This window comes from Equus przewalskii, chromosome 12, assembly GCF_037783145.1.
Source record: "Equus przewalskii isolate Varuska chromosome 12, EquPr2, whole genome shotgun sequence".
In the NCBI taxonomy this organism is placed as follows: domain Eukaryota; kingdom Metazoa; phylum Chordata; class Mammalia; order Perissodactyla; family Equidae; genus Equus; species Equus przewalskii.
Window position 1 is genome coordinate 25,683,149 of NC_091842.1, and position 17,707 is coordinate 25,700,855.

General features: G+C 39.0%; 1 protein-coding gene across 3 annotated transcripts in view; it reads left to right on the top strand.

The window, feature by feature from the left end:
• REXO5 (RNA exonuclease 5) overlaps positions 1–17,486 on the top strand; it is a 36,407-nt gene extending 18,921 nt beyond the window's left edge. The window contains exons 12-20 of one of the 3 annotated variants that reach the window (XR_011524839.1): positions 1,102–1,205; positions 1,958–2,078; positions 9,219–9,323; positions 9,821–9,958; positions 12,745–12,837; positions 13,443–13,659; positions 13,865–14,052; positions 14,799–15,164; positions 17,174–17,486. Coding sequence is in view for 1 of the 3 variants with exons in the window: in XM_070568383.1 (XP_070424484.1) it covers positions 1,102–1,205; positions 1,958–2,078; positions 9,219–9,323; positions 9,821–9,958; positions 12,745–12,837; positions 13,443–13,659; positions 13,865–14,052; positions 15,046–15,164; positions 17,174–17,255 (1,167 nt within the window). In the remaining 2 variants the exon portion in view is untranslated. The remainder of the gene's footprint in view (positions 1–1,101; positions 1,206–1,957; positions 2,079–9,218; positions 9,324–9,820; positions 9,959–12,744; positions 12,838–13,442; positions 13,660–13,864; positions 14,053–14,798; positions 15,165–17,173) is intronic. The other 2 variants (XR_011524840.1, XM_070568383.1) reach the window with 2 other exon arrangements.
• Positions 17,487–17,707: the final 221 nt, after the last annotated feature.

Sequence of the window (17,707 nt, forward strand, 5' to 3'; positions counted from 1 at the left end):
CTTAACTGGTCTCAGGATCCATTTATTCTCAGAGAGCTTTTGTTTATGTTGGTCATGTCTGTCAACATTTAGCATATTAGAAATGAAATATGAGAAAATCTTAGTGTTTATTAATTTGTTAAAAATATCCCCCAAAAAGCATTACATGTTAACACAAAAAATATATTTTTATGGCAAAAAAAGCATTTTCAAAAAAATTTAGTGGGAAGAGTATCATTTTACATATTTTGCAAATCTCTTTAATATCTAGCTAGAAAGACAAATGACTTTCTCATATCTGCTTTGACATTCAGTCTGCTGTGTTATGTAGTTGGAGATGGGAATACCTCATGAAAGGGTCTCTGGAACCCCCAGGAGTTCTTGAATCACACTTTGATAACCCTGCATTCTCTTCTGCCACTTGATTTCAGTGAAAATTTCATCCCACTTGGTTAAAAACTAAGGAAATCTGAATTAAACTTAGACTTTAGTTAATAATATATCAATAATGGTTCGTTAATTACTAATCTAAGATATTAATAATAGTTGAAAATGGGAGTAGGGTATATGGGAACTCTGCATTATCTTTGTAATTTTTCTGTAAATTTGAAACAATTCTAAATAAAAAGTTTGTATCTGACTCTCTACGTCTTAATTCCCAAGTGATCTCCCATTTTATGAAAGAAGAATAAACTAGAATAGACTTTTCATGGTTTTGTATTAAACCAATAAAAAGTCTTTTTGATGTTGCCATAAAAGCCATTCTATCATTTCCAAAAATTGTATATTTGCAGAGAAATAAGTTTTAAGTAACTGACTATAGAATGAGTAATGAGGCAAAATTGCCATCTCTTTTCACATAGCCCTGCGTGGCCCTTTCCCATATTCATGTAACAACATCAGCAGCTGGTAACATTGCCTTTCTTGTCTGAGCAACCAGAACCCATCTCGTAACTCCTGAAGCCAGCCTGGGATTGTGGCAGTGGTCAAAGCCACTGTCTACAGAAGCAGAGAGCACCACTTGAGTGGGTTTTTATTGGATTTGTTTTTTGTATTTTATTTCTTAGCATCAAATGCTTTGCGAGAAATTAAGATGATTTTTACCAATTTATTTTCTTCAAGATTGCAGAACTAAATCTGGAGGCATTAGCCAGTCACCAAGAACTGCAAGCATCAGTCCAAGAGCAGAGAAATACAGCAGAAGTAGTTCAGCAGCCAAATACAAGGTAATATTTTTCACTTCTAAACAAAAGCAAAGACAAATGGAGAACCTAGTTTCTTATTTAAATAAAACCTGGGAATTTTTTTTCCCTCTTTTGAGTCTATTGAGAAAAGTTTACCAATTGCATGAGTAACATTCTTCCATCACAAAAACTATGGAGGGAAAAATGTCACCTTCTGCCCTAAATAGTATCTAATTATCTTTCTAATTTTCTGAATCTAGTGACTGGTCTTAAATGACTTCCTTTACAAAAAAGTAAGACATTGAAATTCATTGAACTAAATAGCAGTAGGGTAAATGATAGACTGGTGGGTATTTTGATTAGAAGAGTTATCTATAGCCTTCAGGTATTGCTCAGGTCAGGGAAAAAACAAAACAAAAAACAGGCTTAGAAGAGGTTTGTCTCCATGTCATAATAAATATATCACATCCTTAGATCTGGCCTAACCTTTGATAGAGAGCTTTGAGTGTGTTTCTTGTTTATCCTTCCTCCGTCTAGATATAGAGCAACCCTGTCCAATATGATTTCTACAATGGTGGAACTGTTCCATATCTGTGCTATCCAGTAAGGTCCACAAAACACAGTATAGTACATGTGACTAGTGCAATTAAGGAACTGAGTTTTAATTTAATTTTAATTTAAATAGCCACATGTTGCTAATGGCTATCATATTAGACAGTGCAAGTATAGTGGAAATAAATCTTGGGTTAGGGAAAACTGTTTTTCTTACCTTGATCTCTTCTACTTCTTCACAGTGTTTTAGAATGCTTGGACTCAGTGGGTCAGAAGCTCCTTTTCTTGACCCGGGAGGCAGATGCTAGTGAACTTTCTTCTTCCAGAAACTGTCAAACTGTTAAGTGCCTTTCAAATAAAGAGGTAAGTGATCTGCTGTGTCTTTGAAGGTTGCATTCAGAGCAGAGGGGAGTGTTGTCCTTTGCAACCCTTAGAAATGTCAAGGTTTTTTTCATCAGCATCCCTGGCTACCATTAGCAAGTCTGGCTTCTGTCTCACATCTTGTATGGAGCACTTTTAGTCTCAGTTACCCCATGGGAGTAGAACTGTCAGCTGCCAGTGTCTGCTTCCAGAGGCCAGCAGGCCTGTCACTTTGGCCTTGCACACCACTTTAAATTTCTGTTCTGTTTCTAGTTCATGGAGACACTTATCTTCGTTTTTAGCTTGATTATATCTTCTTGGTTTTCTCTTTTTATATTTTATCTATCTTTGCTGTTTGTGTACAGCAGAAGGGATGTATCAAAGCATGAACTTATCATCTTGTTCAAAAGGTCTGCATTTTTTTTAAACATTTTATTTGGAAATAATTTCAAACTTAGAGAAAACTTGCATGAACGGTGGGTCAGCTATATACCTTCTATCTAGATTCCTCTTCTGTTAACATTCTGCCCCATTTTCTTTATTATTTGTGTGTGTGTGTGTTGTGTTTGTGTGTGCTGCCACGGTCATACTCTCTCGCTGTTTCTTGCCCTGTCTTCCTCTATATGACATTTTATTTTCTAAACCATTTGAGAGTAAGCTGCGTATATCATGGCCCTTTACTCCTAGATACTTCAGTGTGTATTTCCTAAGAATAAAAATGTTCTCTTACATAACCACAGTAAACTTCAGTAAATTTGATATTGAAAAGCAGTACTTTTAATTTTTGTTGTATTCCAGTTTTCTTAGTTGACCCAATAATGTCCTTTAACATTTCCATTCAGAACAATATCCATACTAGGGTCACATGTTGCATTTAGTTGTCATGTCTTTTTAGTTTTCTGTAATCTAACCTTTGTTTTTAATGACATTAATATTTTTTGAGTAATACATGCTCCCCTCCCCCCTGATGCCCTGAATGTTTCTCATTTTGGGTTTGTGTGGTGTTTCCTCATGATTAGAATCATGTACATTCTTAGCCAGATTACACGTAAGTGATGTGTCCTTCTCAGGGTGTCATAGCCAGAGGCACATGTTGTCCATCTGTTCCTCTTTTGTGCTGTTTATTTTGATGACCTTAACAAGATGTCTGCTTTCTCTGCTGCAGAGGTACTTCCCCCCCCTTACTTCTAATAAGTAATATGTGAGGAGATAATTTAAGAACAGCAAATATCCTGCTTTTTATCAAATCTACCCCACCCCCCTTATATTTAGCAAAAACCGATGATTCTTACCTGAATCAGTCTTTACTGTGATGGTTGCACAGTGATGGTTTTCCAATTCTAGCACTTCCTCCATATTTACTAGTTGTTAACTCAGAGTTCAGGAGTCCTTCCATTATCTTATTTATTTTTCATTCATTCATTCATTCAGTGTGGACTTATGGATTCCTTTTTATTTCAATGGTTAATAATTTATGATTGTCCTAAATTGTTTTGATTTTCAAATTTCCCAGATTTGCTTAGTGATAGCCCCTTTTAAGCTAGCTGCCCTGTCCTTGTGACATACATTCATAATTCTTTTGACCATTTTCTTTCTTTCTGGCACAAGAGATTTAGGTTTATCCTGGTATTAGAAACCAAGAGCTGAGTGCTGGATGTACATATTACTATGGGGTGTCTTTGCTTCTAGACCCTTAAAGCAGACAGTTAGGAAATATATACAGGTAGATATACATGCATACACACATACACATATATATAAATTTATATGTACACTCATACATATTTTAGAAATCGTGTCTATACAGGGTTCTTCATTGCTTTTTCCTCATTGCATATTTGTATCTCCTTTTATCCACTGTGGTAACATTGGCTCCCAACAACATCAGCATTTACTCATTTGCTGAAACCTAAACTGCGTGCAAAATAGTTTTAGAATTGATGCAGGGGCTGGCCCTGTGGCCAAGTGGTTAAGTTCACATGCTCTGCTTCGGCAGCCCAGGGTTTCACTGGTTCAGATCCTGGGCGCAGACATGGCACTGCTCATCAGGCCATACTGAGGTGGTGTCCCACATAGCACAGCCAGAAGGACCTACAACTAGAATATAGAATTATGTACTGGGGGGACTTTGGGGAGGAGGAGAAGAAGAAGAAGAAGAAGAAGAAGAAAAAAAGATGCACCCAAATCACTATAGAATGAGTTTATAATTTGGTCTTCAGTTCTACTCTCCTCCCTAGCCCCCACCGCATCTACAAATGAGAGTATTGGGTATATGCATATTTTATTTCTAAGTTAAGTTGGATTTTCTTTTTCTCTCTTCTTCAAATTAGCTGTGTTATGCATTTAAAAGACAGTTGGGTCCATTTGTTTGTTTGCTTTCAGTTTTAATTTTTTTCCTCTCTTCCATCCTTGTTAATTTATTTTTTGAATCTATAGGACATTAACTTGGTTCCAAAGGCTAAACTACAAAAAAGTATGCTCAGAGAAGTGTCATTCCTTCTCCTATCTCATTTTTAAATTTTTTGTTGTTGTTAAAATTTTAGGAGTTCCTTATATATTGTGGATCTTAACTCCTTATCAGATATATGATTTGTAAACATTTTCTCTCATTCTGTAGGTTTGCCTTTTCATTCTGCTGATTGTGTCTTTTGATGAACAAAAAATGTTAAAGTCCCATTTGTCTATTTTTGCCTTTGTTGCCTGTGCTTTGGATGTCGTACCCAAGAAATCTTTGCCAAATCCAATGTTTTTGTCTAGGAGTTCCATGGTTTTGGATCTTACATTTAGGTCTTTAATCCATTTTAAGTTAACTTTTGTATATTTTATAAGATAAGCTTCCAATCCCCCTTTTTCATTTGGATATCCAGTTTTCCCAGTACTGTTTTGTTGAAACGACTATCCTTTTCACATTGAATGCTCTTTGCAATCTTGTCAAACATCATTTGACCATATATGCAAGGTTTTATTTCTGAACTCTATTCTGTTCCATTGGTCTATATGTCTGTTTTTGTGTTAGCAACAACATTGTTTTGATTACTGTAGCTTTGTAATATGTTTTGAAATCAGGAAGTTTGTATCCTCGGAGTTTGGTCTTCTTTTTCAAGATTATTTTGGCTATTTGGAGTCCTTTGAGATTCCATATAAATTTTAGGATGATTTTTTTCTATTTCTACAAAGAATGACAGGATTTTAATAGACATTGCATTGAATCTGTAGATCACTTTGGGTACTATTGACATCTAAACAGTATTGTGTTCCAGTCCATGAATATTGGAATATTTCCATTTACTTGTGTCTTCTTTAATTTCTTTCAGCAGTGTTTCATAGTTTTTACTGTACAAATGTTTTACGTCCTTAGGTTTTTTCCTACGTATTTTATCCTTTTTGGATGCTATTGTAAATGAGATTTTCTTCTTTAATTTCCTTTTCCAGTTGTTCATTGTTAGTATATAGAAACACAACTAATTTTCGTGTGTTGATTTTGTATCCTTCAACTTTGCTGAATTCATTTATTCATTCTAAGTGTTTTTGTAGACTCTCTAGGGTTTTCTACATATCATATGTGAATAGAGAGAATTTTACTTCTTCCCCTCCAGTTTGGATGCCTTTTATTTCTTTGTCTTGCCTAATTACTTTCGCTAGATCTCTCAATACTATTTTTTTTTTCTGCTTTTATCTCCCCAAGCCGCCCCCCGCCACCATACACAGTTGTATATCTTAGTTGCAGGTCCTTCTAGTTGTGGGATGTGGGACGCCGCCTCAACATGGCCTGACGAGCAGTGCCATGTCCGCGCCCAGGATCCGAACCCTGGGCCACCGCAGCGGAGCGCGCAAACCTAACCACTCGGCCACGGAGCTGGCCCCAATACTATGTTGAATAGAGGTGGCAAGAGCAGACATCCTTGTTCCGGATCTTAGAGAAAAAGCTTTTTGGTCTTTCGCCTTTGAGCGTGGATGTTAGCTGTGGGCTTTTCATATAAGGCCTTTATTAGTTGAGTGTGTGTTTGTTTCTAGTTTGTTGAGTGTTTTTATCATGAAAGAGTGTTGAAGCTTGTCAAATGTTTTTTCTGCATCAATTGAGATGATGATGTGGTTTTTGTCCTTTCTGTAATATGGTATATTACATGGGATGATTTTCATATGTTGAATCATCCCTGCATTCTAGGAATAAATCCCACTTGGTCATGGTCTATAATCCATTCAGTGTGGTGTTGAATTCAGTTTGCTCTATGCCTCTACTTAAAGTCATTGCTAAATTGGAAGGACTTACTATTTCCATTTTGTTGTTTTCTGTATGTCTTGGCTTTTTGTCCCTCCTTTCCTCTCCTGTCTTCCTTTGTGTTTCATTGATTTTTTTGTAGTGATATGCTTTGATATCCTTCTCATTTTGTGTATATTGTGATTCTCTCTCTGATTTTGACTTTTGGCGCTTTGATTGTAACGTGTTTTTGTGTAGGTCTCTGGATTTATCCTGGTTGCAGTTCTTTGAGCTTCTTGAATTTGTATGTCCATTTCTTTCCTCAGATATGGGAAGTTTTCAGCCATTATTCCTTCAAGTAAGCTCTCTGCCTCTTTCTCCTTTCTTCTTCCAGGACTCCCATATGTGAATATTGGGCCTCTTGATACTGTCCCATAAGCCTCTTAGGCTCTATTCACTTTTCTTCATTTTTTTCCTTTTTACTCTGACTCAATTTCAAGTGATCCATCTTCAAGTTTGCTGATTCTTTCTTCTGCCTGAGCAAGTCTGATGTTGAAGCTCTTTAGTGAATTTGTCAAATCATTTATTGTATTTTTCAATTCTAGAATTTTTGTTTGATTGTTTTTATAGTTGCTATGTCTTTGTTGATATTCTCATTTTGTTCATGCATCATTTTTCTGATTTTGTTAGTTGTCTTTGTTCTCTTTTAGCTCATTCTTATTTCTTTAGGTTTCATTTCTGGAGTTTTATTTTGTTCCTTTGATTCGGCCATTTTTCCCTATTCCTTTGTATGTCTTGTAATTTTTTTTCCTGAGACCTAACCATCTGAAAAAACCCCAACTACCTCTCCCATCATTATGGCCCAGCATCATAGAAGGGAAGACTTTCACTGATCAGCCCAGCTAGAGGTTCCATGACCTCTCAAACGTGTTCTGAGGATGTGTCCTCCCTGAGCTTGTGTGTCTGCTTTTAGTTGTCTCAGATTCTCTAAGACGCTTGTTCTTGTTTCTTTCAAAGCTCACAATCTGTTGCTGTCCCTGGCATCTGGCTGTGGAACTGCAACTCTAATGTGCTGTAGTGATAACATCTGCTTTCAGTGGCTTCCAAACAAGGCCACCAGTCCTGTCAGTGCTCTGAGTCAGGCAAGACAGAAACTAGTCCCTCAGGCAGCCCCGAGACTAGCCATAACACTGGATTACCTGGTCAGCTCTGTTGTTTCCATCCAGAAGGAGGATTTCCACTGTGAAAAGGTTCTTCCCTGTTAATCCCTGCTAGGTCAGATAGGGGAGGGACACAGATGGGCACACAACACACTGCATATTTTCCTTACTCTTTTGCTGGAATTCTGTCTTGGTTTTTTTGTTGGCCTGTGTGCTGTAGCTTCTCAGTTGGTCTCCAGAGTTCTTGCAAAAGTATTCTGGTCTGTATGTTATTGTTAACTCAGTATCTCTGTGGGAGAATGAGGGTCCGAAGTTTCCTGGAAAGTTCACCATCTTGCTGATCTCACTCCTATTTAGGAGTTTCTAAACAATGCTGCTGGTACCATCAGTGCCCCGAGTCAGGTGATACAGAAACTAGTCCCTCGAGCAGCCTCCAGACAGGCGAAAATGTTGGATACAGGTCCGTTCTTATGTTTCTGTCCCAAGAGAGGATCCCTAGTGTGGGAGGTTTCCTCTGGGTTGTACTGCAGTAGTTTGGATGGGTGAGGGGCCTGAATGAGCAACCAAAACACCACAAATTTTCTTACCCCTTTTGATGGAATCTCTTCTTGGTTATATGTTGGTCTGGCTGCTGTAGCTTCTCAACTGGTCTCTAGGGTTCTCACAAAGGTATTCTAATCTGTATATTGTTAATTCGGTATCTGTGGGAGAGTGAGGGCCTGAAGCTTTCTCGTACTCCATCTTGCTAATGTCACACTCTCTTCCTTTTTGTTTTTTACTTTTTTTATTTGTTTATTTTTTTGAGGAAGATTATCCCTGAGCTAACATCTACTGCCAATCTTCCTCTTTTTGCTGAGGAAGACTGGCCCTGAGCTAACGTCAGTGCCCATCTTCATCTACTTTATACGTGGGGTGCCTGCCACAGCATAGCTTGCCAAGCGGCGCCATGTCTGCACCCAGGATTGGAACCAGCGAACCCCGGGCCGCCAAAACAGAACGTGCGAACTTAACCAGTGTGCCACCAGGCTGGCCCCCCTTTTTGTTTTTTAAAAATGTTGTTTGTTTTTAGGATGGTGTGGTGCTGGGAAGAATAAAGCATTTATAATGCTTTCGGGAGGCGTTAGCATTTATCTTATTAATCTTTTTTCAGGGTCTTTAATTTCTTCTCTTATTTCCTTCTTTCCCTTCACTGCAGTGTCTCCAAGGGAGTGTTAACTCTTCTGTATATATCTGATTTGCCCCAGAAGCACTGCTTTTCTGATCAAGCCTCTTCCCTGTAGTCAAGTGCTGTGAACTATCAAAATTGGTGACCTTTGTTCATTATTTTGGCATTTAGTTGTAATTTTTTTTCCAGGGATGATTTTGTTGGTGCTGCATCAAAGTCTTCCATGCCCCTTAATGTTTATCTAGAGCCTCTTAAGCCTCTTCTCCTTGCTCTCTTTACTCACAGGCTTGCAGCAGTGTGAGATGGTGAGAGTTCTGTTGGAATTTAATTTATTTCTTTACTTAGAGACTAGCAGTACAACCTTCAAAGTACTTCTGTTTCTTAGTGATGCCAAAGGTATGAGTTGTATGTGATTTTATTTATTCTCTTTACTGATTATTTGGCTTTTTAGGAGGCTGTGTGGTGTCACCATTTTTTCTTCCAGACCTTGAAGTCAGCCATATTATGGCTTTTCAATATGGGTAAAAAGACAACCACTGTTCATATTATTGTAGTTTACCTCCAAGAGCCACAATAGACTACTAGGTTCCTGCTTCATCCAGGCTATCTGTTCTCTGCAGGTTCTTGAGCAGGCCAGAATGGAAATCCCTTTGTTTCCCTTCAGCATCGTTCAGTTCTCTTTTGAACCCTTTTCACCCAGCCTCACTGAGGAGATGGACAAAAGGGTAAGTGAATGGGTTCTGCTAGATGATTTGTTTAATAACTTATTATAATCTCCTCCCTTAATAGGAAAGTAATACATACTTTATTAAGTTTGCTGTATATTTCTCCAGATTTTTTCTGTGCGTATATTAACATTTTAGAAAATACATTTTTGTGAAAATGGGAATCAGACTTTGCAACTTTATTTTTTCATTTAATAATGTATCTTGTGCACCTTTCCATGTCACTTTATAATCTTATTTTCCTTGTTTAATGGCTGCATAGTATTCTGTTGTGTGATACCTATTATTTTCAGCATTTGTGCTTTATGAATTTCTATTCCAAATAATGCTGCAGTGAAATCCCTGTATACAAATCCTTGGGCATTTGGCAAGTGTTTGTGTTGAGAAATTGCTTGAAGTGGAATTATCCCAATTTTTTGACTCATAATTTCTTTAGATTTGACTTAATTCTCTTTCCTTATCCACCTCCTCACTGTATTCTCTTGTTTTTCATATAGATGAGGATCAAGTGGACAGAGATGTCAACTGTCTATGCTGGGCCATTTAGCAAAAATTGCAACCTCAGAGCTCTGAAGAGACTGTTTAAGAGCTTTGGCTCAGTCCAGTCAATGACTCTTGTTCTTGAAACCCATCAGGTAAGGAGACAAGAAAACTCAGATTTTGACTTTCTAGATGAGCATTGGAAATTCAGATGGGGCCATTCAGATAACAAATATTGGTGATATGAGCTTGATTGTTACCAACTGGAGTGTGAGACATGCTCTGTCTGATGAGAGTTGTTGTTGACCGACAAGAGTGTGTACCCAGGATTGCCAGATCTTCTGATTTGCTTGTTTTGAGAATTGAGAAATCTTGCAGTTTTCATATTCTGGCTCCAATTTTCTTAAATATATACACTAGACCACAAAAAAAGGCTCTTGGTTCAATGAGCGCTATGGGCTTCCTGCTTATGACCACAGCTTTAAATGATAAAATCCCCTTTGAAAAAGAGCAGTAACTTCCATGTCTTGGGAAGTCTCTGTAGGGTTTAACCACAAAGTAGGCTCATAACTAGGTTAAGATATAGGAGGAGCTAATATTAAGGCAGGGCTTTTTTTTGTTGTTTTCAGTGTCAGTTCTCCTGTCTCTTGGAGTAAGTTGTGTTTATTCGTTTGTTATTTACATAAAAACCCTATAAAGAGTTTATTTTTAATTTTTAAAATATAATGCTTGTGTATGGTTTAAAAAATTCATACTATTCCAAAGGACTTAACGAGTAAGCGTCCATCTTTATGGTCACAGCGGGAAGTCAGTAGATAAAGACTAAAGTTACATGAAGCAGTAACAACATTATAAGCACATTATTTAGAGACAGAGAGGAAACCATGGAAAGAATTAAAAATAGAAACTATATAACAGATATCTGTGGAATGATATACAATAACTGGTAATAATGGGGCCTCTAGGGAGAGGAACTAGGTGGCTAGAAACAGGTTAGGGGAAGACTTTTCACTGTAAATTTTTTGTACGTTTAGAATTTTGACCTAGGCAACTGTTAAACTGGTGCGTTAAACTATTATGTTTAATAACTATTTAACTTAACTATGATGTTTAAAGACTATTAAAGTGAAGCAAAAATTAAAGACTTCCAAGTTATCTAAGTGCAGAATCCTAGATGTTTAAAATGTGTTTTCCCCAAATCTTTTATTAATGTCTTTCCTATACCTAAAAATAGAAATAAAAGGATCATCCTTGGGAAGATGGACTGAGGGATAGGAAGAGTATGTCAAGGGACTAACTTCTTCCTAGAAGTCTTTCTTTTTTGCCCCTTTTTTGGGTAAAATATACATAAAATATGCCTTTTTAATGATTTTTAAGTGTACAGTTTAGTGTTATTAAGTACATTCTCTCCAGAGCTTTTTCATCATCCCAAACTGAAACTCTATCCCCATTAAACAATAACTACTAGTCCCCACTCCCCCAGGCCTGGTAAGTACTATTGTACTTTCTGTCCTTGTGAATTTTACTGCTCTATGAACATCATGTAAGTGGACTCATACAGTATTTGTCCTTTTGTGTCTGGCTTATTTCACTTAGCATAGTGTCTTCAAGGTTCATCCATGTTGTATCGTGTATCAGAATTTCATTCCTTTTCAAGGCTGAATAATATTCCATTGTGTGGATATACCAGATTTTGTTTATCCATTCGTCTTTTGATGAACATTTGGATTGTTTCTACCTTTTGGCTATTCTGAATAATGATGCCGTGAAATCGGATGTACAAATATCTCTTTCAGTCCCTGTTTTCAATTCTTTTGGGGCATATACCCACAAGTGGAATTGTTGGGTTGAATGATAATTCTTTGTTTAATTTTTTGAGGAACTGCCATACTGTTTTCCACAGCAACTGTACCACTTTACATTCCCACCTGCAATGCCAATGCTTCCAATTTCTCTATATCCCAGCTGACAGTTTTTTTCTTTCTTCTTTCTTTTTTTTTTTTATAATAGCCATCCTAATGGATATGAAGTGGTATCTTGTGGTTTTGATTTGCATCTCCCTAATGATAAGTGATGTTGAGCATCTTTTCATATGCTTATTGGCCATTTGTACATCTTCTTTGGAGAAATGTCTATTCAAGTCCTTTGCCCATCTTTTAATTGAGTTATTTGATTGTTTATTGTTGAGTTTTAGGAGTTCTCTATATATTTTAGATATGAACCCTTCATTATATAGGTAATTTGCAAACATTTCCTCCATTCTTTGGGCTGTCTTTTGATATTGTTGATAGTGTCCTTTGATACACTTTTTAATTTTGATAAAGTCTATTGTGTCGTATTTTCTTTTGTTGCCTCTGCCTTTGGTGTCATATTCAGGAAATCATTGCCAAATCCAGTATCATGCAGCTTTTCTATGGGAGAACTTTTATCTCTATGATGATATTATGGCTCAGATCATCAAAAGGATTTAGCTACTCTGCGTTATCAAGCAGAAAAGCAGTCAGTTGAAGATGCAGCCTATCCGATGGAAGAACTTAACCTCCCCAAGCTTATACGAAAAGCTGCCTGTCTAAAATTAAGCTCACAGGACAAATGAGGATCTCTACCTGTGACTTGCAGTGATGACTTTAGTGATTCATAATAAATAGCATGAAAAGCAAGTTAGGTAGTAAAAAATTTGTTAGTGCTTTCCCCATACCACCCAGGGAGAGGGGCTTCAATTTTAAATGACAAATAAAGATTATTTATTTTCTGAGAAACCAGTTCCTAAGCCTTGGTGATCTCACTTAAAATTGATGATCTGCAATCACTCTCCAACCCAGCACAACAAGGACATCGATTCTGGTTGCTTTGCCACTGTAGTTTATGCCCCCTTCCCAGCTCCTTCTCTGGCAGTTTAAACCTGGAAAGCAGAAGTAAGGAAGTCTTGGTTTTTCTGCAGCCACATCTCTGTATACAATACGAAGTCCTGGAAGCTGCCCAGCTGGCCATAGAGTCCTTGCATGGCGTTCTGGTCGATGGTACCTGCATCAAGGTAAGGTCACCAGAGAAAGCAAAAAGCAGTACCCTTCACTCAGCCTTCGCCTAGCACATCCTGCATTTATGGTGCCCTAAGACATAACACCTAAGAGAAATGCCCTCGAGAGGCCCAGGCACAAGACTTTCTGTTATGGAAAGTCTTCAGCTAAGCCTGGCATTCTTGTAGCAGTGACCTAAGACATGACAGCTTTTGTTTTTGTCAAAATCAGCTTTGGCTATATTGTGGTCTTCCTTGTACTCTTTTGATTACTTAGACTCCAAATGATTTATTCTGAGTGGTTTTTCTTGTGGTTGCCCTTTCCTGTAGCTTTCAGGGGGATCAAATGGTGATATTTTGATATTTGTCTGCAAGTAAACAGAATTTCATTGAGGCAAAAGACAGGAAACTGATGTCCATTGTAAGATGGTTAGGGGAAGAAGGAAAGGGAGGAATGAGTATATTTACACAAAAATATTTACATCTATGCATTTATTTATCTATTAAGTTTGTACCATAGTCCTGGGAGGCAGTTATCATTAGCCTCCTCATACAGATAAGGAAACTGCAAAATTTAGTTACTTGCTGACTTCCCACCAATAACACTATCTTTCCTCGGTTAGGTGCAAAGGCCTGTGACAGAGCTCACCCTTGATTGTGACACCCTTGTGAAAGAACTGGAACAAGATTCTGAGAATCGAGGTACTATCTACCTGTCTGGAGTGAGCGAAACCTTCAAAGAACACCTGTTGCAGCAGTCCAACCTCTTCTTTGGCCTAGAAGCTGTGATCTTGCCTAAAGATCTTAAAAGTGGAAAGCACAAAAAATACTGTTTCCTGAGTAAGTCTATGCCATTGAATGTAGCCTTGGGGAAGGAGATTGGGGATGGTGATAACATGAGGTGAGAGAAAGGAAATGTTCACCAAACAAGCCCTCCTCAGCTGTACTGGGTCAACAGCTCCTGATTCTGTCCTTCTCCCTTGATCCTGGCTGGGCTCCAACTTTTTTGGCCTTTAATAACAGAAGGGGGTATTCTTGCTTTCAGAATTCAAAACTTTTGGCAGTGCCCACAGAGCCCTCAGCATTCTCACAGGCAAGGACTGGAAGCTGAAAGGCAGGCATGCCCTAACCTCCAGGCACCTCCACGCATGGCTCAGGGCCTTACCTCCTGAATCAAGAAGACCCCTGGGGCTTCGTGTCATACCTCCCGCCTCGGAACAGCAGGCCTTGCAGGTGAGTAAGTGAGTGAGTGAATGAGTGTATTTTGGGGTCAGAGGGGAGAGGTAGCTGCTTTGGTTTGGTGGCTCTGGGCATTGGCCTTCTGATATTTATGGAAATTAGGAGAGTCCTGCTCAAGTGTCACTTAAGCCTTCAGTCTTTTTTTTCCTGCCCTGGCACTAGTCTTATTTCACTCTCTAGCTTTTTCCAGCCCTGGACACATCTTTTCTTCAAGATCTCACATGCTTTCACCCCCTCCCTACCTACTGAAATCAGGTTTTTAGTCCTCCAGGTGGCTCTCCAAGGGACTTTGAGGGGCTGATGTAGGAGGGTGGAGAGCTGGACAAGTCTTTAGTAATCTAGGGTTTGTCAAAGTGTGGTACATACACAAGATGATTTTTGTTGGTCATAGATGGACTTTTGTTTTCACTTTTATACTTATGACCTTGTTTTTCTAACATTCATTAAAGTATACAACCACCACAACCACAAGGACCTATGATTTCATGGATAGGATTAGTTAGATGAGGCTACGGAAGAAATGGACTGATTTTAAAGAAAAACATTAAAGGGATACACAAGCAGAAGAGTGAAGGTAGAAGGTGAATAGCTGAAGTTTAGGAAACCCTGTCCTAGTCTAATCTCTCACACTTAGCCAATGAGAAATAGAGGCAAGAGCTGGTGAGTGACTTGCCTAGGTGCCAGAGATACTTAATGGGAGAGATCAGACTAGAGCTCTCATTACTATGTGGTTCCCCTAGCTCTGGACCCTAGAAGACCCATCTGGAGGAGAGGACAGCAGCTATCCTTCTAAACTGACTTGGAGGCCTTGGGGATGCTGGGGTGGATAGGAAACCCTGAGTATGGGCTCCAGCTTCAGATTGAGGATTTATACAGAACCTTTCCTGGGATCCCTTGGCCCTAGAGCCTGAGGAAGAATGTTGCAGCCCCTCCAAAGGTGAGCAGAGGATATTCTGGCTGAGTGTCAACACATGGCTTTGATCCTAGACTCTGAAGGTGGACCACCCGAAGATAGCAGCCTGGCGTTGGGGCCGGAAGATAGGAAATCTCTCCCACAGCCTGTGCCCAGGCACCCTCTGCCTCATCCTGTTGCCAGGAACCGAGAGGTAAGGACTGCAGGGTAGTCCCTTCATGATTCTGGTGTTTGGACTTTAGCTGTTCTCAGAGAAAGGCCTTTTGTTGACATCCAGGGACACAAATGAGGACTTAACATGCATCATCTCTTAATTCTCACATTTCTAAGAGAAAGGTATTGTATTCCCATTTGACATGCACATGCTCTTCTATAACTACACTTACTGTTCCCTCAAGGACACAGCTCGTTCCAGAGCCAGGGCTCTTAGGTCCTGCAGCCTTTTTAGAATAAGAGGCAGCTGCCTAACCCCCACTTCAGTGAAAATGGTCAGGTTCAGATCAAGGCCCAGGCTTAGATGTAACCAAGGCCTTCCTTTCCCACGTAACAGGAGTATGCTCCTGCCTTCCCTGCCCTCTCCTTCTTTGCCACCTCTGTTAACTCTTAAGAGATAGGGCCTCTTTTGTTGTTTCTAAGCCTGAGGAATACTGGAGCAGGACACTGCGTCCAGTCCCAGCTCTATTACCTATGTCCTCTGACAAGTGGCCATGCCACTTTCCCACTGCAGGTCTCAGTTTCTCTTTGGTAAAATGAGGAATTTGGAGTAAATCAGTGATTTTCAAACCCTTTTAACTATAAAACCCTTCTTGTAAAAGTTACACTCTGATTTCTGTAGCCATATTGATCAAACCCAATAGCAGGAGCATGCCTTTCCCCAAACTATAAGCTTGCTGTATGACTGACTTCTCTGGGCCTCATCTGTGCAGCTGTCTCCATAATGCCAGCAAATACCTTTGGGAAAGGGTAAAAGTGGCTCAGGAAGGAGGAGTAGCAAAGAGGATAGGTTTCCTTAGGCTGGGACCCTGACTCAGCTCTTAATCTTTGTTTCTGTTAGCTGCTAAAATTAATATTGAAAATACTAATTGCTATAATTCATCAAACCCTTAATAAGTGTCAGATACTGTGCTAAATACTTTTATCTGCATTTTTGGTTGAGGTTGTTGAATCCCCTTTAACAAGTGGAGAAAAAGGCTCAGATTAAGCAACTTGCCTAAAGCCACACACTAGTAAGTGTACAGTTAGGATTTTAGCCCTGATGGTCTGTCTGACTCCAGAGCCACTCACCAGCACTCAAAGCTCCAGTCCTCCATACCCAAAAGGCTATTGCTTGTTAGCTTAAATTTAGACCTAGGTGGAGACAGATTCTGTGTTTGTCTTTGCTCATTTCTGCCTGCTTTGCCTTGGAGAGCTCCTCAGCCCTCTAACCCAATTCTATGAATATTCACTACAAGGTGGCAGGGAACTAACATGTATTGGATGACTCCTAAGTTCTAAGCACTGTGCCAAGTGTTTTCAACATACATTATTAAATGAGTTAATGTTTTGTAAAGTTTTTCAAACAGTGCCTGGCACATGGTAGGTGCTACAAAAGTGTTTTAAGTAAAATGTACAAAGGAATAAACTCTAACAGCAATTTAAATGGACCATGATGGCAGATTGCCATCAATATCTAGTTCTGTCACTAAACATTTGTGTGACTTGAGCAAGTTCTATGTCTATGAGACTGTTTCTGTATTTGAAAAGTGGACATAACAACTGTACCTACATCAGTAGCCACATTAGGTACATGAGCTGTTTTGAGCATTAAATGAAAACCCATATAAAGTGCTTAGGAGAATGCTTGGCATGTAGTAGGTGCTTCAAATATGTTAGGTATTATTGTCTGTAGTCCTCACAAAACCCTGTGAGATAGTAATGTAAATATTTGGTAATTTTATAGTTGAAGAAACCCTTGGTTAAGATGTGCCTCACATCTATTAAGTGGCGGAGCTATGATTTGATTCTAGGCCTCTGGCACTAGTCAGTGTTCTTTTCACTGAACCATTTTCAGCAGGCAGCTTTCCATAAACTGTCTACCTGCCCACCCCCTGCCTCATGGCACATACACATAGCCCCCAAAACTTACCTCTTCTACCTGTGAATTTATAACCATTCATTCAGCCTTGTGGATAAAAACGTATCTTCATTCCTTATTTGTTGCAGCACTCATGGATCACACTGTGGCCTAGGACTGATGGGAATAAAAGGTGAAGAGGAAAGCACCACCCTAAATATGTGTTCGTGAGTCTGCCCACCACTTTCCACATGCCATTTCTTATTTGTTGTGAGCAATGGCAGAGAATGTGGTCAGGCTTCAGCCTCTCCAGAGGCTGCGAGGCCTCTCTGTCCAGCAGACAGCTTTTGTGGAAACGGTGTACCAGCTAAGTAGTCTAGTCCATTTATATGGCATGTACAAATTTTCAATAAATGCCTAAAATTAAAGCATTCCTCATCTTAAGACAGTGAGGGGAGGAAACCACAGTTTGTACTTTCTTTGTGTCAGTGAGTTTATACACAATTACTATGGCAGGTGCTCATTCCATGTAGCACTCCTATTAAATGGTAAATATAGGTAAGGAAACCAGGAGGAGGAATGATTTCTATGTGGAGAAAACCCAGCCATTACACAGTTTGTCAGAGTTGTAGTATCTTTGAAGCAAATTTTTGTAAGACACACTGTTTTCTCATTGATAGCTG